This window comes from Protopterus annectens, chromosome 9.part0 (assembly GCF_019279795.1).
Source record: "Protopterus annectens isolate FY-2018-M chromosome 9.part0, PAN1.0, whole genome shotgun sequence".
Classification (NCBI taxonomy): domain Eukaryota; kingdom Metazoa; phylum Chordata; order Ceratodontiformes; family Protopteridae; genus Protopterus; species Protopterus annectens.
The window spans coordinates 237,653,075-237,676,906 of record NC_056743.1 but is presented as its reverse complement, the minus strand read 5'-3'; the positions used below and the strand labels follow the sequence as shown (position 1 = coordinate 237,676,906).

Below are 23,832 nucleotides of genomic sequence, written 5' to 3'. Positions count from 1 at the left end.
GATGACATTCTTGCAGCCCCATGATTGAACATTTATATTAAGTAATATGTTATTTCCTGAATTCATTCCTACCTAGTTGTTATTGGCTGTTATTGATGGTGTGTTTGTCACTAGTATTATGAATGGTTGTTCTTTTTTATTTTAACCAACAGGAATCTCTCTGTATATCTAGATCTGATGAAGGTAAGTTCTACTGAAGGCGCTCATCATTTTTAGGCCTGTTGTTGTTCAGTTTATGATTAAAGTTCTCATCATATTCGTGGTTCTATAGTTTATTTTACCTATATCCTCCGCCGTGGTGACATATTCAGCTATGTTGTATGGGTTGGAGATGGTGGCATTGTCAAAAAGGCAAGAGTCAGAGCTGGATGTGGCAGAATTAAATATGTTAGGATTTGCACTGGGTGTGACGAGGATGTACAGTATTAGGAATCCGTATATTACAGGGTCAGCAGAGCAAAGCCAGAGAGGCGAGATTGCATTGGTTTAGATATGTGCTGAGGTGGGATACTGGATGTATTGGGAAAAGGAAGCTAAGGATGGAGCTACCAGGTAAAAGGAAAAGAGGAAGGCCTGAGATTAGGTTTATGGATGTGATGAGAGAGGACATGCAGGTGGTTGGTGTGACAGAGCAAGATTCAGAGGACAGCAAGAAATGGAAACAGACTATCTGCTGTGGTGTCCCCTAATGGGAACAGCTGAAAGAGAAGAAGAAAAACTATTAAAACTGTATAAATAGCAGTGTTATAAATAAGAAGTATTCTTTCCAGTGATGATAGTACATTTGTAGTCTTTTCCATAAATGCCTTAATATATTATTATGCAGACAAATCCCAAATTATAGTTTCTATACTTTCACAATCACATTTTCATATCTTGAAAACTATACAACTTGGACATCTATTGTGATAACATTTATGTTGATCAGATATAACCTTTTGCGTGATAACAAGAAATTCCACTATAAGTACGTTTGTTGCGATATTTACAGAGATATGAAAATGTGTTTAATTGTATAATTAGCCATACAATTAGTATTGGATAACTCTTAAGATGTGCAACTTACAGTACAAATATTAGACAGTTTTCAAGAACATCTGTTGTTTCACCAAATATCCTACAACAACTTGTAAGTCACTCGGTCTTTGAAGTATTAAGTACATATGCAAACAACAAGCAATATTCTCAGTATAGTGTGATATAGACTACATTGAAGTCAGTTGTCCTATCTCCCACACTGGTGTTTCACACCATACACCTCAATAACATATAGGTCTCTCATTTTTGAAAATAAATTTGAAAATATGAAACCAAGATTAATTTCTCCACTGCTGGACATCCTAGACTAACAATATTAGTGTCATTTTGTAAATAACTCCTTGCACTTTCTAATACTCCCTATTATTAACTGATAGGTCACTTAGCTAAAGAAGCCTGGCCCAGAAACATTTCTGAATGCCATTAGGAGGAACGGGTGTGAACTGGAAGTATATAACAAATGCCGTTTTAGACTTGAGTGAGTGAACAGAGGTGGGGTTTATACACTGTTTAATAATAACTGGTAGTTTAGTCCAGAACAAAAAGATGCGTAATGGGAGATGAATCTGTTGTGTCAATGGATCCTGTTTATTTAATACTGAAAGTTTAGATCATTAGTACGGGCAATTGTGGTGATGTTAGTTATGTGAAGGTGGAAGACATCAAGGAGGGCAGGTTCCTCCATGGTTCTAAATGCTAAACAAATCACCCCTTAGGAATCTGTAAGAATCAGAGTATAGGGATAGATATTTAAGTTTGTTTTGTTAGAAAACGGTTTTTAGGCCTGTAAACTTTTTAATTAGACATCCCTTTAGTCTATTAAGTTATGTGGTATGTCTAGATAAATGCATACCAGAGACTGCATTGCACTCAAAAATTGGTCTGATAAGGGATATACTTAGCTGATTTCTTTTGACTAGATGAGTTGCCATGATTTCTGATGAATGAATCTGGATAGAAAGCAGTGGCTACTATTATATAGGTTGTGAAATGAGTACCCTTTCCAAATTTAACTATACTCCACTTTTTAGCATTTAGTTTAAGGCTATTTTCTTTACATCACCTCCTTGTAATGTCTAACCTAAGCTGCAGAAAAGTGGAATCTGTAGTTTGAGTGAAAAACTCCGAGCTTGCAGTTATCAGCAAATTTAGTTGACCGTAAATCTCAGCTATTGGTTTGAAGGTTGAATAAGTAGGTAGTGAATAGGAGTGGTCTTAGCACAGAGTCTGAGACATATTACTGGATAACTTTTACTTTCTGAGCTGGATGCAGACACTTTAACTTTCAACTTCTTAGGACAAGAATTCTGGACAAAGACAAAAATAAAAGAGTGGAACAAAGGCCTTAACTCAGGAACAGATTTTAAATATTGTTCTTACAAAATCTGAAAGTTGATAGAATAATTGGTTTTGTACTAACACACATTTTCTGAAGGATATGAAGCCTGAAACTCAAATGTCTCATTAGTTAGTAACTTCAATCCTCAGTGGTTTGCCAAAAAACAACAAATTATATAAGGAATAGACCAAAAGCATGAGAAAAATTCTGGATATTCTGCAAACTTCTGGACAATTGAAAGGTATGGTGCTGTGCCTGACAGTGTGCTTGGTATCCATCTCGGTCTTTATGGATTTAGCAGGATCAAGTCATTTGACAGGAATTGCATTGACACCATTTACAGGTTTCATGACCCTTTCAGAAAAGTTTTCCAGGATGAGCAGTTATGACCTACACTTGACAAAGCCGAATTGGTGAGAGTCCAAATTAATAAAGTTTTCAGTATTTACTTTTATAAAATCTGATCTGATGCATTTCAAGGTTTCTGAGGGCAATGGTTGGGTCACATTTGTATAAGAGCATATCAGTGGTCATTTTACATGGTTCAGGAATATGTCCAGATTTAAAATGAAGAGATTTAGGAGAGGCACTGATAAGATAGATTTGGCCTCAAAGAATATTACTGGAGGCATGGACTTTTTGGCTGTGGATAAGGTGGTTCATCCCCTCTCTGGGTGTTGAAGCTCAGATTTTTGTAGAATTGTAGGTGGTATAAAATTAGCATTAAATTTCTCAGCTAGTTTGATGACATCTTTTTTATGAGTCCAGGTATTTTACTGTGGACTAGCTCAGATAATTGTTGGATATTGTTTGTAATTTTCCCTGACATAGTTGAATCCGTCCGTCCATCCACCCACCTACAAACCCTTTTCCCATTTTTACACATGGGATTGGGGTGTCACTTCAAAAGTGACGGACAACTAGAGCCAAGTTTCACACTGCAGGGTGGCCATCACTGCCACAGACACAGCTGAATAATGATTTGCAATTATTTTTGTTTTCTGCTGCTGTTTTAGCTTGTATTATCCTTGGTTTCTGCTGCTGTCTTCAGTTTGTATTTGGCTTCAACCTTCCTAATGATGGTTTTTACCTCTTTACTGATTTGTTTTGATGGAGTCCTTTGTGTGTGCTGATTGCAATTTATTGTAGGCATTTAATATGCTTCATTTGTTGTAGTTTTTGTAATGTGGGCATACCTCTCAACTGTCCAGATTTTTGGATCATGTTTTCTGGTCTGTTCCTCATAAAATTTGTGGTTTTCTGGCAAATCACTGGGATGATCTGAGGATTGATGTCAATAAATAATGACATACATTTAAGTTTCAGACTACAAATCCTTCAGAAAATGTATGTTAGAACAAACCCTGTTACTCTAGCAAATGTCTAAGTTTATAAGAGCAATACTTAAAATATATCCCTAATTGTGGGCCTACATTCCCCCATTTTGTCAAGCTTTGTCCAGATTTCTTGCACTAAGAGGTTGAGAGGTATGTATGTGGGTATATTAGTTAAGTGGTATATTCTTAAATTTCATATTATATTTGAGCTCAGTATGGACTGCTTGGCCAATATATCTTAAATGTATATAAAATTGTTTAGGTAGCATCTCTGGTTCTATGGAAAGCAGATACATGATGTAGGAGGCAAAGATACTACAAGAGAATTCTTAAAGCTCATTGCGGAGTTAAAGAGGTTTGCTTTTGTAAAGTATTCACTAAGGAGGTCTTTGTGGTGGTGACAAAGAAAACTCCTACTTTGGGATCGGGTTCGACCATTGATGTAGACACAGTAGGTGGAGTACAAAAAAGATTGCATTTGTTAGCAGTATTAAATTAAGAGAATCCATACCTAATAGCAAGAGTGTCAGATTTCCATGCAGCTCCTCTCAAAATATTTGAGGTCTCTGAGATATATATTCAGAAGGAACATTTTAATATCTGATACAAATGTCAAGAGATTGGTGGGAAAATACCCACATTTGTATTTAAGAATAAGAAGAATTTGAAATTTTATTTTATTTATTTTACATTTGTTGATTGGGCTACTCCAACTGGATATGTGTCCATTTTCAGTAGTGGCCCCGGGAAATAAGCTCCGCTAAACAGATAATGGCAACATCAGGTGCAATACAATTTTAAGACTAGAATGCAATTTTACATAGCAGCTTATTAATCATATAACTTGCATATTTAAAAGAAAGAAAGCAAGTATTTATGAGGTAGAGACATGATTGATACAGTAGAAAGCTTGCAATGCAAGTTCATACTCTATAGAGGTTCCTAAGAAAAAACAAGTTAAAAACAGACCTTAAGTAACTTACAGATCATTCTCTTGGAGGTTCATGAAAGAGGTAGAGATAGTGCAGTAATAGTGAGATAAGTATACAGTGGACATAACAGGAAGGGGATTATTAGCCCGGGTTATTACTTGGGCATAGCCAGTGAGTTTTAAGGTATTCTTTAAGTTGCATTTTGAAAAGTAGTGTTGAAGGGAGAGATGAGAGTTCAGAGGGAAGCAGGTTTCAGGCTTTTCCCACAGTGTTGGAGAACAGTGAGTCCCCTGCCTTATTGTTGGATTTATGTATCGATACTAGTAATTTATTTGCTGAACGTAGGGTTGTAAGATTTTTGTAGGGAGTGATAAAGCTAGTCAGTAGTGAAGTATTACTAGGATGATAAAGGGTCTTGTGGATGATAGTATGTTGGTGAAATGTCAGCTTTGTTATAACAAAGGCAAAGAAATTTAGTCTTTTTCTAATACAGTAGGCAAAAAAAATGTAGAAATTGCAGTTATTATAAGTATATTATTAATATATTAATACTGCCACCCGTTTTTAACATCCTAAAAATAATAAAGATTACAGATTTAAACACTATGCAGGGTGTAAAACAAGTAATCTATCTAGCTTCATGCAATGTATGTAGCACCTTCTGTGTTGGGAAAACTAATGGTTAACTAAAGGAAAGAATTTAAGAACATCTAATGGATATATACCAGAAAGATAAACGCAATGTTCTTTCTAATCATTTTGTAAAAGTAGGCCAACAACATACTTTTAATTTTAGGGTCTTAAGTTGCACTAAAAGTAGCAGAGCAGACTCTAGCTAATCGCACTGAAGTTACTGAGAAAAAGCAGATCATATAACTTGATGCTACATATGGTTTAGGTCTGCATAATATTATTCCATTGAAACCTGTGCTAAAACAGAGAGGCCTGTGTCACTAAAGTTAGTGTAGGGCATAAAGAAATCTTAATGAGAAGTTATTTATTGCATTTCTTCCTACTGTTATTTTTTGCATGTATTCTTTAGATAAACAGAAGATGCATATTTATCGATTATCTTAGATAATGGAAGCCAGTTTTTAATGATTATGTATTTCTGATAGATTTTACTTGCTGTTGCTTTAAATATTTTAATTAGCCATTGTCTTGTGATTTTAAGATGTTATAAATTAGAGGTCTGATTATCCAAACTATTCCATTTGAACTTAAAGAAGCTTAAGTGAAAACACTTTTGTTTTTTCTGTATGTTTAAAAGTATTAAATTTATATCTTTTTCTGTAATGCTACTCAATCCTGTTTTTGCTTTTCTAATTTGTGTTCTTATTTCAGTATATCATGCTTTACCATAGTCTGTTGTTTCATTGGTTACATGCCCAGAATACAGCCATAGTTGGCTTAACCAGCACCCTGGGTCAGTCCCACAAAATAGCACCCCACCATGTCTACTGTTCAAGTGAAGAGCAAAATAAAAAATTAACTTCTGCAAAACTGCATGATCATAATACCACATGATCCCTAGCTCTTCAAGTAAAGTGAAAAAAAATGTCCTCTCCATCCACTGGTATACCAGCCAGATGACCAGGTCCATGAAACACTCCATCAATCCTATCCCAGTACTTCAATGGAAGAGTAAAAAACAAAAAAATCAAAACAAACAAGAAGGTCCGGTCCTTGAACTGGCATACCAACTATGTGACCAGGGATCTACTTCAGTAGATCGAACATATTACAAGTTCGAACCATATATGGCTGAGACCATATGTTAGACCTTGTAATAGTTCAAACACTGAAGTAAAAAAATAAAAAATAAAATTAAACCTCTGTAGCAGGGGGGCATACAGCCCCCTGCACCCCCACACCCCCCTTACTTAAAAATACCAACTTCAAGATCGCACTATATTGCAAAAAAAGGAAATAGTCTCGTTCCACACTGTACGGAGATCTCCATTCAGTTTGATCGAACATATACAAGTTCGAACATATGGTCTCGGCCATATGAGGTTCGAACTCGTTATATGTTCGATCTACTGAAGGGGACCCAATGAAATACAGGAGTCAGTCAGGTCCCATTTCTGCTCCCTGCCCTGACCCTCATTCTTCACATTTTAATAAAAAAATATTTTTCTTTTAAACTGTAGCAAACTGCCTGCTGCAAGTGTAGCAAGCAGCTGTTACAGTTTATACCCTGCACAGAGCATTGCAATGTTCAGGTTTTAGTTCAAAAAAATATTTTTCTTTACTTTTAAACTTTAGCAAACTGCTTGCAACAATGTAGCAAGCAGTTGTTACAGTCAATTTAGACCACACACAGAGTGCTGCAGCATTCAGGTTTTACTATAGAAAGAAAAAAAAAGAAATATTTTATTTTTAAACTATAACAAACTGCTTGCTACAGCAGAGCAAGCAGATGCAGGAGTTGAAACCACACAGAGTGCTACAGTCCTCTGGTATGACTGAAAATGTACTGAAGAGCAATCGGAAATTGGAAAGATGGAGTGGATGACAGAACACATATCCTAACACTTTGCTCCCAGGGCAGTTTCCCCCTTCGACCCACTCTGCTATGATGCTGGTCCAGAATATGGACTTTGCCTAAAAAAGGGCAAACACTTTGAACAATATGCAGAAACCATGACATGAAAGGTGCAGGCGTTGGCTTAGGGAGCAAGTTGGCCCGTCAGTTATCGTCTCCCAAGCTGACACATTGTGGCTTCTCCTGGAATAACACTAGCTACTTATAAACTTACTGAAGCAAATTATCTTTTCTTTGACTCTGGGCATTATTCTAACCGATGGTAGAATTGCACTCAAGTTAGTGTCTTGCATGTGCTGGACACATGTATAGTAACATCCAGAGACAAAACCAGCATGGGGCAAAGGGGGCAACTGCTTTGGGCACTAAATATCAGGAGACATTATCAACAGGTAAAGATGCTGTGTTGAGTACTGTGCTGGCATTGCAGCTTTCATAAATGAATGCCAATTTCATTTGTAGTCATGGCTAAAGTGCTGAAACATTCGGTGGGTCATGAATTAATTGCACCAAGCTGTTTTTTACTCTGCTACTTTTGTAGATGCAAAAGCACTTAAGTATGAGAAGCTGCACAGGTTGACAGATAACCTTGCTACAATTCTGGCATGATTTGTCATGCTCTGCATGCCTTTGTATGTTCCTCAGAGTTAGATGCCTTAAATCATTCACACCCACATGGGCAACTACCTGGTCTCACTCATATTTGTCTGGTTTCTGGAATTTTAGTGCCCTTTTAACATATAGTAGCATCAGAACAATAAGTATTTTTTTCATCTTTTTGTTATCCATCCAGGTGAAAGTAGAATCTGTGTGTAAAATAATAGTCACCAATTACTAAGACCATTCAATTTGTGTGTGAAGATTTAATGGAAGTAAATGATTTCAGATCTGCAGCCTTATGACTCCTTGTACTTATTAACTTTATAAGTACAGGGTGAGAATTGTAGTGATGTGTTGGTTTGAAGCTGAGATTTATTTGCTGTTTCTAAGAGACTTAAGGATGGATTTCTTAACAGCCTTAGCATATGTGGGTATGATGCCTGCAGGCAGAGTTGGGAGAGGTCTTACATAAAGCTTATTGATTATTTGTCTGGGTCAGAGGGTGCCTCCAGGCTGTATAGATACTTACACTGCTCACAAATTGTATAATATTCCTCGAACTGGTTAACAATAAGCATTACAGAGTTGCTAAGCAACCTAATAATAATAAGAGCTGAAAGGCTGGCTGCAGAAGGGATGAAGGTAAACTGAACTTCCATATCATGCACATAAAGACAACAGAATTGTGCACACATCATTCACTTTGTTGTGCACACAAATTAATCTGTGGCTGTAAAAACAAAATTGTTAAAATAACAACATACTGTATTAACATCTAAAAAGTTATTTCTAAAAGCAGCAGGTTTTGCATACATTCTTTCCAGTTGATCTCTAGAAGACATCTGCTGGTTCTTGTGTATCATTTTTATTGATACATGTATAGATTAAGATCTAAAACTTTTAAATTCATGGAAATACATCCACATATGCTAATACTATTTCATGGAAAAAGACATCTGCTATTTTGAATAGGCAAATAGCTGGGATTCCTGCCAGACTTCCTATTGCATAGCCTATATTAAATATGTAACAACATTTCAGAAAATTGCTAATTTTATTGTCCACTGAATCTAAATTAAATATGTAAGACAAATTGAGAAAATTTTTAATTTTATTGCCTGTTGAATATATACACAATGATATTACATAATTATGAAAGGAGAGCAGAGTGTATCATTTTTGCTACTTTGTATCCTGAAAACGTCTCAAATACACAAAGTGTGTGTGTGTGTGTGTGTGCGTGTGTGTGTGTGTGTGTGTGTGTGTGTGTGTGTGTGTGTGTAATTGAAGACCAGATTATCAAAGTTCTGCAACACTGAAAATTAAATTTAAAAAATTTAACTAGCAAACAAGTCTTCTTTTACAGTTTTGCAGGGGTCATGCCCCCCCCCCCCGTGCCTCCCACATCCCCTGCTATTTAAATATACCTACGCCAAGATCACACTACAGCAAGGAAAATGGTAAATTTCACATTCCACGCTGTATGGAGATCTCCATTCAAATTGTTCGATACTGCAGATTTTCAGTGATCTGGTCTTCAATCATGTTGGGGTCGACATTCTGCAACATTGATGGTCTTCTGCATGGGATAGATAAACTATCGCCTCTTTTTTCCATGGTATGTTGTAGTCTGCTTGATCCTTGGCTGTTCACTCCTCATGGTTTGCACCTTTTCTACTCTGTCTGTCCTAAACCTTGTCATGGGGTATCACAGTTAGAAACGAAGCCAGCGTGCCAACAAGAATTCTGCCAGTATCATCCTCTCATTTAAGATTCTGACATTCTATTATCACTTCCCCGTAAAACTGGGATGGTAACAAAAGTATTTCTGAAACTGATTCACGTGTTACAAAAGAAAACAAATGTATTAAAGACTAAATCTACGTGGAATGTAGTCAGTATGAATGCTTTATTTTTAATGTGAGTGGCATCTGTTTAGCATTCTGTTTACTATCTGGTTTTCAATACACAATGGGAATTAACTTTCTAATGAGTTGTTATGTTAATTAGACAGAGGAAGAATACATGTCTGCAGGTGAAGCATTTGGACGAGCATGTGCCTATGAAGAATTAGCTCATCCAGATTCCGGACCAGATGAACCCATTAATCTGTCAATCAAGAAATGTGATCCATTAGCCTTTTCACCTCTGCCAGACAGCAGTGCACACTTCATGGATTCTTCCTTACTATCTCACGTAAAAACAGAAGAGGGTAAGTAATCATTAAAAAACTGTTTATAGAAATATTACCATAACTTAGCTAATAGTTCCACAGCTTTAACTGCCTCAACTTTTATAGATGTCTTAGAGAAATGAAAGCTGGAAAGCAAATAAATTAAAGGTGTTAAAAACAGGTATTTCTAATTTCAATTAAATTTTGGATCAGCAAACCACCCACAATAAAATCAGGTCAAAGCCCCTTCTTCCCATTTTATTGTCTGCTTTTTTAACTCTTAAAAATGTTTTGTATCCATTTTCTTTCAAAGCATAGAATAGAGTGGACAGGAGAGCTTTGCCCCTATGTCTCACCTTACTCGTATGCTAATAATGACCCTGACCCTGCACTTAACCCTGGCCACACACATTAACTTACAAAAATCCTTTCTCTAACAGGCCACTATACAAGACACTTGGACTTCTACATATGCAGTGTTGCAGTGTTAAATATACAAAGTTCTACATATATCTCCTAACCAAACCCTGACTAACTAACATACACTTATGCACACACCCACACAAACATATACACTCACACAAACACACACATAAACACACACAGACAACTAAATCTATTCTCTTATCCAAGCTTTACCCTAATCATAAGTGGCACTCACTCAGACAAGCACATAAAAATGGTCTGTAAATGTACTGGCATTGAGATTATAAAGCATGTAGCACCTCATTTGTCTTCTGATCTGGCATTACACATATATAACACTCTCTTTTTTTTACTTTCAGATACTGAAGACTCAGAAGCAGAAAATGCTGAAACATCTGAAAGCATTTCCAAGACAAACAGGTAAAATAATATTCCATGAAATAACATGACAATATAACAAAGAGATGTGATATGAAGTCTGACAACCATTCTGGAATGTATTTCATATTAATTTACCCAGGTTCACTTTTAGCAAGTTATCTATCCAGCAGCAGACATGTATTATGTTTATTTGTTAACTGGCTCAGTAATCTAATCTTTCCCAGACCGTTTCCAGCTATGAAATGAGCGGTAAGAGTTAAAATAAATGCAAAACATGGATGTTTGAGACTAAGCAATCTATAAATACATCAGAATAAGAAAAAACAGAATACCTAGTGGAATTATGTAGTAGTTCACAAACCCCACTAACAATAAAACAGAGATATTGAAGATGTATTTAGAAATATTAACAATATGGTGCTAAGTATAGATGATGTTAAATTTGATGTTGCTCTCAAGACGAGGCAATTTGTGATTCATAGGCATGGTAACCATGATGTGGTAAGACCTCATTATTGGCTAATTTGCATGTCTCTAAATTAGAGTTAATACTGTGATGTTCAGATCATTACTGATTTGCATGTCGAGGTAGTAAACTGCTGCTTGTGCTGGTACTGCCATTTTCTCCCACAATCACTCTTCCACATACAAAACTACACATTCAAACACACATGCACACAGTCCCTGTACCTGTCCCCCAACTTGCCTTCCTTCCTGTAGTTTCCCTCACCCCTGACCATAGTAGTAGTTTATTTGCTGCTAGGGCACATTTGTGGAATCCCTGGTATCCAGTGCCCCCTGCCATGATCTCCATACTGATGCTGGTGTCATTATGGCATTTAAGCATAATATATCTCTGGTATCTAGTGATTCTCCCCATCCTTGATCCACCATAGTGATGTCCGTGACATGTCCTTATTGTCTATTGGCTCCCCTACCCCCATCCCTAATCCCAATAGTGATGTCACTGCTGTGAAGCCACATAAGTAACTAGTCATCCCAGGTGTTTAGTTGAATATGGCCTTTTGCATTGTTCAATACCACAATGTGTTCGGAGTGGCCATGCAGATCTACACAGCTGCATGATTTCTTAAATCACTTGGTATGTAGGTGCCTTCCTGGAGGTGGTTTTGGGGAGAGTGCACATTGATACCTAGCATATGCCTTTCCCCTGAACTGTCTCTTTAACATTCAGAACAAGAAACAGCAAAACTGGATCTAAAACAATGGTGAACGAAGCCCTGGTAAGAGTTGATCAGCAAGAAATAAAAAGCACCGGGCATAGAAACAATGATAATTCCTTTTAATGACCACAAAGCTTTCGGGTATAAACCCTTCAGTGTGAAAACAGAATTTATAAAAACCACTCCATTAAATAAAACATTGAAAAAGTTACAAGACATAGCCCTTCAATCAGAATATACAATCAGTTAATTAACTCAATGAAATGTACACAAAAATAAAGCATTAAAAATACTGTACAAGTATTACAGCATTTATTTCATACTCATTTGCTTCAATTTTAAAATAGGCTTAATGCTAACCACAGCATTAATGCCTGGTTCACAGTCTACTTGTAAGTAGACAATCCATTGCGACAGTGGAATTGTTTGTGTGCCAGATGCATTTTAATAAAAAAATGACTTTTCACCCTAGAACAAAAAAAATGCTTTATTTTTAAATGTTTTGCTATCTGCACTGCTTCCAATATTGCATATTTAGCTACGTGCACTAGATGCTCAAAATTTTATCTAGAGAAACGCACTAGATTAAAAAATCATATTATTGAACATCGTTCTGATATACGGAGAAATATCAGTACAAATGCTCAAATGATCTTACAAAGTATATTATGGAATCTAGTTCTGACCATGATTTTATGTTTAGGGTCATTAATGTTGTTTATAAAAGTGCAAGGGGTGGTGATATTAATAATAAATTAGAGGTTAATGAATATAAAAGGAGAGTCCGCTTAAGCGGACTGTGCACCAAGCATTAATGCTGCGGTTGGCATTAAGCCTATTTTAAAACTGAAGCAAATCAGTTTGAAATAAATGTTGTAGTTTTATTTTTTATGTAGATTTAATTGAATTAAATTCATTGATTGTATATTCTGACTGGGAGCTGTGTCTTGTGACTAGTCAAATGTTTTATTTATTGGAGTGTTTTTTATATATTCTGTTTTCACACTGAGGAAGGGTTTATACCCAAAAGCTTTGTGGTCATTAAAAACAATTATTATCGTTTCTAAGTTCAGTGTTTTCTATTTATTTTTCATTAACATTCAGCACAGCCTCGCTGTGAGAACTGATAATCACCTATGAACTTTGGCTTTTAGGTATTCAGTGAATGGTAATACAAAAGCCTGAAACTCTCAAGAGTAGAAACACCAGTCTTTTGCATGCTGCATTATTGAACTTATGCATACCAACTCCATGGCCGAATAATTATGAAGAAGGGAGAAATAACGGAATCATTCCCAGTTCACACATAGAAACTTCACCGGCAGTAATTTCTAATGATAGTCATCAACATTTTGGTCCTCTGAATCTTGTGGCTTTGCCATTTGATGCTAAGGAAAGAGGAACTTAATGACTAGTATAGAAGCCCGCAGTTATACTGCCTATGAATTTAGTTTGTTTTAATGCCATATTAACATTAGTTAAATTAACTGCGGTGGTGGTGCTGTGGTAGCATTGTCGCCTCACAGTAAGACGTTGTCCTGTTTGATTCTCAGCTAGAGCGTGTGGAGACATGCGTGAATGGGCGTACCTTCGTTGAAGGTTGTGCGTCAGGGCCGGCAACTCAACATGTAAAAATCTACTGCCAATCATTAGCGGACTGGAGTTCTGATGTGGCAACCCCTAACCAGGAAAAGCCGAATGACACTACATTAACATTAGTTAAATTGTTCCTTTATAAGTATGTAAATGTCCAAACATATCCTTGTTCAACCTATACCTGGGTTATTTGTCTGCAAAATTTAAGGGCTAAAACCTCCAGGGGAATTTAACGTTAGGTTTCCTAAGATCTTCACAAATCAATAGCCTAGTAAGTATCTATGAATCTATGCAGATTTTAAAAACTTTGGATTTTCTTAATATTTTCTTTTATCATTAGAAATAATTATTCAATAATAAAAGAATGGAAACAGAAGTTTTTTTTTTTTTTTTGCTTTGTTTCACTGGTTTACTAAATATACGTCTTTAGATTACATTTTAATCAAATATAGCTTAAATAAAAAAAGACATTTAAAATATAAGATTTTTTATTTCAGTACGATTATTAATTACTTCTTATTCTGAATGTAAAGCTTACTCAACATTTTTCCATTACATTGTCTCAAAGAAGGTAGGCTATTTTTAAATCAAGTCACCATTTATATGACTTACTTATATAACATAAAGGTTGTCATTCACTCCTTCAAACTGGTGACTCTAAGAGAAAAAATTGACTACCATAAAAAACAGTGCTTAACCTTTCACTCCTGTGGGAGAACTCAGAGCCAGATTCCAAAAGACTTACACTCAGTGTAAGCCTGCCCTAATTCTGAAAGATCTGCTCTCATTTTAAGTGGCTTACTTTGGTGTAAGGCCTATATATAAACAGGCTTACTACAGGGACCAGACTGCAAAACACCTGTTCTTAGTGTAAGTGGTCACTTGCACTGACAGCAAGTCTTTTGTAATCAGGCCCATAGTGTAATAAGTTCAATGAAGACATCAGATTGAGAGGGTATGTTGCTGTGTGTGTGTGTGTGTGTGTGTGTGTGTGTGTGTGTGTGTGTGTGTGTGTGTGTGTGTGTGTGTGTGTGTGTGCATTGATTTGTGCATGAGTGTGTACAGGTGAATGTTTCTATAAATGTGATTGAGTGTGGGAGGGCTTATTTATGGATGTGTTTGTGCATGTCCATTCGTTTGTGTGTGTGTTGGCTTGTGTGCATGTTGGTTTGTGCATGTGAGTATATGGATGAGTGTTTCCATGAATGTGATTGAGTATGGGGTATCTTGTTTGTGGATTATTGTGTGTGCATGAATGTGTGTGTGAATGTCTAAGTGTGTATTTGTGTCTGGGTGTCTGAATTTTCATGTTTTTGTATCTGAAGGTAAAGAGGTGCATTTACTACCATGATGCATGGCCCCCCAGCAATAATACTAACATGATCAGGTCTGACAGAGCTACTACTTGATTAAGAGACACTGTAATGAGCTGATAATGAGGTCTTTCTCATTGTGACTGTACCCGTCTCTGAATCACATTTGCTCACCACCATACTAATTGACAAATCGACATAGGGCAATTAGCACAACTGGTGCTCATTTTACTGAATCCCAGGGATCACCATTGTATTTATATCAAAGAGGCATTAAGTAAGCAAAACATATCATAAGTTATATCAAAATGTCAGAATTATTTTACAAACCAAACACAGGAACACAAACTACGAGATTATAAACCAGCAGCACAATAGCAATCCAGTGGACCACAACGAACTTGTCAGTACAAAAGTTTTAATGGTAAGCACTTTCGGCTGAGATACCAGCCTTCATCAGACAAATTTACAAAGAAAAAAAAAATCATTATATAGCTGTGCTATTGCTGCAATAATCCAGTTAAACAGTTGACTAAAACAAGTAATGAATCCTAAAATCTTAAAATGCACTTGTAGCTATGCACATTCCTATATTTATACATACATACAAAATATGTTAACTTAAAACAAATGAAATAAAATAGAATAAATAAATGTTTAAGCATACTATTATGCCTATCTATTATAAGCCTTAAGCTTTAAAATACTTGTGATAGATGTTGAGTCATTGAGACCAGGGAAATGTGTAGCATTTAACAAAACTTGCCACCAATATTACGTAGATTCCAAAATTGTTTTCCAGGGACCTTTCCTAGGAGATGGTGATACTTGTTCTAGTATAATAAAAAGAAATTATGTGTTGGTTTGTCGGCTAAATGTCTATACAATGCATTATTATGAGATTTTTTATTTATCTCATAAACATGCTCATATATGCGTTGTCTTAACTTACGTTCTGTTTTGCCTATATAATAGGGAGCACAATATGAGCAAATCGCTGCATACACCACACCAGATGTATTGCAATTATATTTACCTTTTACTTTAATCTGAATTCCTTTTATAAAAATCTGCGCACCTTCTAATATATAGGCACAATGACTACACATATTACGTTACGTAGTTTGTGTTCCTGTGTTTGGTTTGTTATGGCTTCTGGCAGTTCGCAAGATATGTACCGGTGGTTACCAGAGCTGAATTTGACACACTTCAGCATTTGGTAATGAACTTGACTTAACTTATACAGCAATTATCTGATAACAATAATATGTGTAGTACTCCATTACCTGACTTTAGAAATAACAGAACTGATAGTGTTGACAGTGTGGATAGCATCCCATCGGGGCAGCAACAAGTACAACTGCATGATAATATTCATAGTGCTGCACCTGTTAGTAGTGATTAGCAATTACAACAATGGCTAAATCGAGTGCTATATAATACGATGGAGAATACCACACTTACACCTAACTTTTCTACAATGATTGATGAATTCCATGATTTGGTTTTGCACTATCGTAAGTTGGTACATGAGAATGTTTATTTTAATGAGTGCATTAAAAGGCAACAAGTACCAAAAGGCTTAGGTACTGGAAATTTCCAACAGGTCTAAAGGAAAATAGTGCCCTGCATAAGGAACTTTTGCAGTTCTTTGATCAGCAAGGGTGTGAACTTTTGGAAATACTTGTAAAACATAATGGTTTTAAAATGAATGAACTCAACATTGAAATTGAAGCACTCAATAACAAAATAAAACAGCAGGCAGCATATGCGGCTTGTCAGCATCAATATTTGGAAGTTTTCACACAGGTTGACAATCATAGCAAGTTAATTACGGAAAGGAAAACCCGTAAATTACATAAAGATAAGTCTGATTACTCTAAGGGATTAGCCTATCCAAAACCATCATGTGGGCAATGGCGTAATTATCAAGCGGAAGTGGCATCCTCACCTGTGGTCAACAATGGTATGCAGAATCAAAATGAAACAAATATCAATAATATACAGCATTTCCCTTTAGAGGAAGCCAATCACCGCAGGTCGGAATGACTTCGGAACAAAGAAGTATACAATATGAGGGGCAATTCAACACGCACCTGGAGGAGACCGAGAACGGGCTCAATGAACAATTACAATTAGAACTACAAGATGAGCAAACTTCTACTAGCAATTACCAACTTGTCACAAACCTCACAGGAGACTATAAGATTTACAATTATAGTCATGTTGATATAGACATTCAGCACGCAAATATTTTTAGTAAAGGACTCACTTTTATACCTGGAAGAAGAGCAAGAGTCACGAATTTGGTTACCGAACTAAAATTCACCAGGAAGTTGAACCTGGCCCTTGTATATCATCAAGCCCCTAGCGTGCCGAATAATTCTATGCATATTCCTAGCTCCTTTAATCCTCCTTTGCATCTGAAAACTAAACTTTTTGAGGAAATTTGTGAACTTGATTTTAGGCATCACTTGCAGCATTGGAAAGTGAAATATGCATGTAATAATTTCACACAAGAACAGCATGATGTTTTGAATGAGCTTAAAACTAAAGGGGACTTGCATATTATGCAACCAGACAAAGGGGTGACAAAGAATGAATGGTATGGATTATAATCAGTTGTTATTACATATATTATATGATGATGCATACATTGAAGCCTCTTTAAATGAAATGAATATCTCCAATGCTAGAATCAACTATTTGGAAGACAAGTTATTGCAGGGACAAATAACTAAGGAGGCCTTTGCTTACATGCATGTACAAGATCCTCGCATACCCATTATTTTCGGAGCACCGAAAATTCATAAAGATTTACAAAATCCACCATTACACCCCATAGTTGACGCAGGTGGCTCAAAAGCCTACTTTATAGCTAAATATATAGATATTCAGTTGAAACATAAAATGACAGAATTACATCATATTTGCCATGAATTTTGGGATTTCCTACTAAAGTAAACAGTTTACATATGCATAATGTTGATAACATTACATTTATCACGGTGGATGTAAAAGATCTTTTTACATGCATACCCCATGATATAGGGTTGACATGGTTCACAGATTTTTTCACAGACTCTGCTCCCATACCGCCAGATGAGATAAATACACTGTCACATTTATTAGAATTGGTATTGACAAATAATTATTTATACCACGATGGCCATTATTTCAAACAAATCAAAGGAGTAGCAATGGGCTCCCCGGTGGGCACATTGTATGCCCATGTCATTATGGCCGTGTGGGAATTTAATTATCGTTTTCCATCGCAGTTTATGCAATATATAAACATGTATTGTTGTTTTTTGGATGATCTTTTTTTCATTTGGCATGGACCTATAGAAATTATTGCTGATTTTATGCAGTTTATTAATGGTTCAACTGATTTTTTTGACATTTACCCATGGCATTGGCATAGATAGTATTTCCTATTTAGAGGTTTTCCTATTGAAAAATTCTGTACAAGGTAACATTAAGGCCAATATTCATAGGAAGGAAACTTATTCAAATAAATTTTTGTATTTTACTAGTAACCATCCTCAGCATGTCAAAAAGGCAGTCATCAAAGGGCAAATGGTCCATGCAGCCCGAATGGTATCAGAATTTGATGACTTTGTGAATGAATGTCATTATATTATGAATATGTTTTTAAACAGAGATTATCCGACACAATTTGTCAATAATATTTTTCTTGAGGTATTGCATAAGAGAAATACGGGTTTTTATATGCCATTATTAGGAAATAGCAATACAATTGACACACAGGTGGTTGATGTTGAAGAAAGTCCACATGGGACAACAATAGTTGGAGCAACTAATTCACATCCTAATTATGATAGTAATAATACACATATTTTTGGTAACACAGCTTTCATCACTACATACACACAAGATTCTGGGGACATAAAGAGTCTAATAAATAAAAATTGAACATATATAAAGGGTGATACATATTTATCTGACATTTTGGGCATGCAACCTTCCTTTATTTTTAAAAGGGACCGTAATTTAAAAGATTGGTGCAATGCATGCTCTAATACAAGGTATATAACAAATGGCACTATGAGAAAATGTAATATGTGTAGTCATTGTGCCTATATATTAGAAGGTGAGCAGATTTTTATAAAAGGAATTCAGATTAAAGTAAAAGGTAAATATAATTGCAATACATCTGGTGTGGTGTATGCAGCGATTTGCTCATATTTTGCTGCCTATTATATAGGCAAAACAGAAAGTAAGTTAAGACAATACATATGTGAGCATGTTTGAGATAAATAAAAAATCTCATAATAATGCATTGTATAGTCATTTAGCCGACAACCCCACACATAATTTCCTTTTTATTATACTAGAACAAGTATCACCATCTCCTAGGAAAGGTCCCTGGAAAACAATTTTGGAATCTAAGGAATATTGGTGGCAAGTTTTGTTAAATGCCACACAATTCCCTGGTCTCAGTGACTCAACATCTATCACAATATTTTAAAGCTTAAGGCTTATAATAGGCATAATAGTATATGTATACATTTATTTATTCTATTTTATTTCATTTGTTTTAAGTTAACATATTTTGTATGTATGTATGTATAAATATAGGAATGTGTATAGCTACAAGTGCATTTTAAGATTTTAGGATTCATTAATTGTTTTAGTTAATTGTTTAATTGGATTATTGTAGCAATAGCACAGCTATATAATGATTTTTTTGTCTTTGTAAAGTTGTCTGTTGAAGGCTGGTGTCTCAGCCAAAAGTGCTTACCATTAAAACGTTTGTACTGACAAGTTCGTTGTGGTCCGCTGGATTGCTATTGTGCTGCTGATTTAGAATTATTTTACATCCTAAACTTCAACCTTAGAGTCTCACTAGTTGCTTAGCAGCTCACGACTACACAAAGTTAAACTGAATATAATGAAAATATTTTTCATATTGTCTGTGTCCCTTTTTCATTTTGTACCTATATATATATATATATATATATATATATATATATATATATATATATATATATATATACACACACACACACACATAACATATATATATATATATATATATATATATATATATATACACACACACACACACACACACACTAGTTGTCATATGTTTTCTTCTCTCGTTGCCTTTATATATACATTTCTGCTAGCCCTACTAGAGGCTGATGTATCTTCCTCCATTTCCTGACACTGCACTTTCCCAACCACATTTCTTATACGTTTACTGAAACTGCAAAATTGCAGGTTTTGCAACCAGTATTCAAACCTTTGAAGGATTTTGCTGCAGGTGGGTAGCTGTGGACTTCGTATACTTAATAAGGAAAGGGTGTAAAGCCCCCTTCATGAGGGTGTAGGGGGTCTTGAAGTCATACAAAAATATTGTTTGATGTTCTCCACCTTGGGTTTTAGTTTACTTGTGTTGTCAACCATCTGTGATAGATTATATTTAACCAGTTAGGCTTATGGGAGTTTGGGAGTCAACTGTTTACTCTATACATATATCCTATATGTGTGCACAATGAAAGCTGTTAACATATTCTGTAGTGTAGCTCAACTGTAGTGAATGGGTTAGCCGTTCTAGGAGCAAAGTGTTAGATTAGATCTGCAGATCACTCCACCTGTCTTCAGTGCATAACGGCATTTAGAAATAAATGCTTTATAGCATGTATGCCCCGAGAACTTAAGCACTCTTCCATGTGGGTAATTGGTCTGGAAGTCCATGGACAGAAGCTTTTTTTTTCCAATTTAAAGATGTGGGGTACAGTGCATGGAGGTAAAAGAAGTAAGTACACCTCTGATCACATCATCCCATTGCTTAATATAATCTTCGTGTATAGTGAAGGTAATACAGTCGCACTTATTTTGTTTCATATTTCATTGTTAACATTCATTCATTCCTCCTTCTGTCTTTCTTTAGAATTTTCTACTTATTATAGGCATTTTACATTTTTTTCACTGTTCTGTCTCCTTTTTCTCTTGCATCTCTTTTACACCTTCCTTGCATTTTCTCCGACAATTTTCTTTCATTGTCTTTTTCCTCCTATCATTATGATTGCTATTATGGTTCCACTACAAACTGCCAGTTAAATAAATACATTAAATACATATCATTGGTTTCAGAACTTACATCAAGGGGAAGAAAGTCCCATATGTGCGATTAGAGAGGCTAAATATCTCACCATCTGCACTGAGTGATCTTCCAGTGTTTAAACTTCAGTCAAAAATAAAGCAAGAAGACTGTGACTCGTTGCTAGAATATGACAATCAGTCCTTTACTCCACCCACAAAGGTAAGTGCACTTTTCAGGCAATCACTGACACACCTGTTATGATCTTTTAGTTTCTTAGTGCTGTTGTAATTAAAAGTATCTCTACAACCGTTCTTAAAAAATGGATTTACATTCAAAATTGTAGAAACAAATAAACCAGCCAGATACTGCAGCACCAAAGGTCTGTTGTAGTAAAAATAAGCCAAGAATAAAGAAAACTCAGCAGACCACCAGGCTAAAAACTCGTAGCTTTTAATCCATGAAAAAGGATAGCGCTTTCAGGTAAAAAAAATCTTCATCAGACAACAGCATAAAACAGTGAACAGTATTTAAAACACAACCAACCAATCACAGTACTTAATTAATTTAACAATTATAGTTAAAATCAAGGTCTGCACCTCTTAAGAACAGGCTTTAAATGCACTACACTGTTAAGCCCTGGGTTTCTATCAGCACCCAGGTTAATAATCCATAAAGTTTCACAGTATTCCATGTAAGCAACTAAATCTCCACCTCTTTTACTAGTTTGAACAGACTGCAACACCATGAAATTAAAGTAATATCCTGGACACGTGTGAATATGCTGGAACAAAGCACTGTGTACATCATTCAAACGTATAGCTGATAGATGCTTAAGTATCCTATCCTTCAGCCTACAGTTAGTTTTACCTATGTAGAATGATTCATAGCACATACACAGCGCAAGATATATAACATTTTGCATATCACAAGTAGCAAACAACCTGGGTGCATATATTCTATGTGTAACAGGATGAGTAAAAACTAATCCTGAAAAAATAAATGTACATGCTTTACAATGATAGCATGGAAAAGTGCCTATTTTCTTAGGAACCTCAAGCCTGTCCCTACCCTTATCACATAAAATCTGCTTTAAATTTTTATTTTTCTGAAAACAAAATTAGGTGTATCCCCTACTATTTCACTAAGGATATCATCAGAGGATAAAATTCTCCAGTTCCCTTTTATTATGTCACAAACCTGTTTACCATCACTACTATATTTAATATACAAATTATCCTTACTTTTGTTATTGCCAGTGGTGCTGACCCTGTTCCCTCCACCTGTATGCAATCTATTAGCTTTCCCTTGGCTGGAGTACCAAGGAGCAGCTCTATTTTCCCTTGAATGTATGGTGTATTGAATCTCTTCTTTCACTTCTTCCGGGTTATAGCTCCTTGCTGCAAATGTAGATTTAAATGCATCCATCTCCCTGTGTAACTAACTCATCCGTGTGGAGCCTGGACATCCTAAGTGCTAGCCCCTTCACAATGTTTTAAAACACAAACCCTAGATGCATGCTGTCTCTTGATAGCACGCTATTCCTCCAACAGGTTTTGCGAAACACTTTAGTACTAAGACCAGTATTAGAATCTCTCAAGATCTTAACATCTAAAAAATCTATTTCCGAATGGAAGAATTGTACTGAGAATCTCAGAAAATTAGTTGTTGATTCTAAGTAAGCAACAAGATCATTCAGTGTGTCTATTGTGCCCTCCCACAACAGGAAGATTTCATCTGCAAAACGAGTGTAAAAAATAAGGGAATACTCCCAATCGTATCTTACTCTAAACAGCACATCCTCCTCCCACTGGGCTGAAATCAGGTTCGCATATGAATTAGCACATGTGGTGCCCATGGCTGCCCCTCTCCCCATGTTTGCCAATAATGTCCCTCAAAACTAAAGATATTATTTTCCAGTACTAGCAAGAAAACTGAGCACAATCAGACCTGTGGATCACAATGATATAAAAAATGTGTTTCTTCCACAAGCCGCTGTAGTACAATGAAAACTTTTGTTAAGCAAGATACACACAATCAGATAAGTGCTTTCATCTCTACTGATTCAGAGACTTCTTCAGACAAAGAAATAAGGATGAGTAGTATTTAAAGAGTTGTTTCATCCGTATTTCTTTGTCTGAAGAACTCTCTGAATCAGCAGAGACAAAAGCGCTTATCTGATTGTGTGTATCTTGCCTAATAAATATTTTCATTGTACTACAGCAGCTTGTGGAAAAAGAACATATTTTTTACATCATTGTGATCCCCAGCTCTGATTGTGCTCACTTTTCTTGCTATTTTTGTGACTTATTCATTCTTTCGGATTTTCCAGTACTAGTTCGAATAGACAGAGAATCCGAATAATAGTGTCCCTGTCAAACTGATGGCAGGAACCTAAAATCATCTTTACAGCTTCAAGCCCATATCTATTTGGTATAAGTGTAAATAAATTATTTACATCTAATGTCAGTACTAAAACCTCATTAGATGAGGTCTTGGCTGAAACTGAGTCATGATTGGGAGTATTCCCTTATTTTTTACACTCGTTTTGCGGATGACATCTTCCTGTTGTGGGAGGGCACAATAGACACATTGAATGATTTTGTTGCTTACTTAGAATCGACAACTAATTTTCTGAGATTCTCAGTACAATTCTTCCATTCTGAAATTGATTTTTTAGATGTTAAGATCTTGAGAGATTCTAATACTGGTCTTAGTACTAAGGTGTTTCGCAAAACCTGTTGGAGGAATAGTGTGCTAGCAAGAGACAGCATGCATCCAGGGTTTGTGTTTTAAAACATTGTGAAAGGGCAAGCACTTAGGATGTCCAGGCTCCACACGGATGAGTTAGTTACGCAGGGAGATGGATGCATTTACATCTAGATCTGCAGCAAG

General features: G+C 35.8%; 1 protein-coding gene across 1 annotated transcript in view; it reads left to right on the top strand.

Annotated features, from left to right (window-relative positions):
• The window catches only part of TRIM66 (tripartite motif containing 66), a 419,382-nt gene that overhangs the window by 347,239 nt on the left and 48,311 nt on the right, over positions 1 to 23,832 (top strand). The window contains exons 12-14 of the mRNA XM_044082811.1: positions 9,805 to 10,006; positions 10,753 to 10,813; positions 20,991 to 21,159. Coding sequence (XP_043938746.1) covers positions 9,805 to 10,006; positions 10,753 to 10,813; positions 20,991 to 21,159 — 432 coding nt within the window. The remainder of the gene's footprint in view (positions 1 to 9,804; positions 10,007 to 10,752; positions 10,814 to 20,990; positions 21,160 to 23,832) is intronic.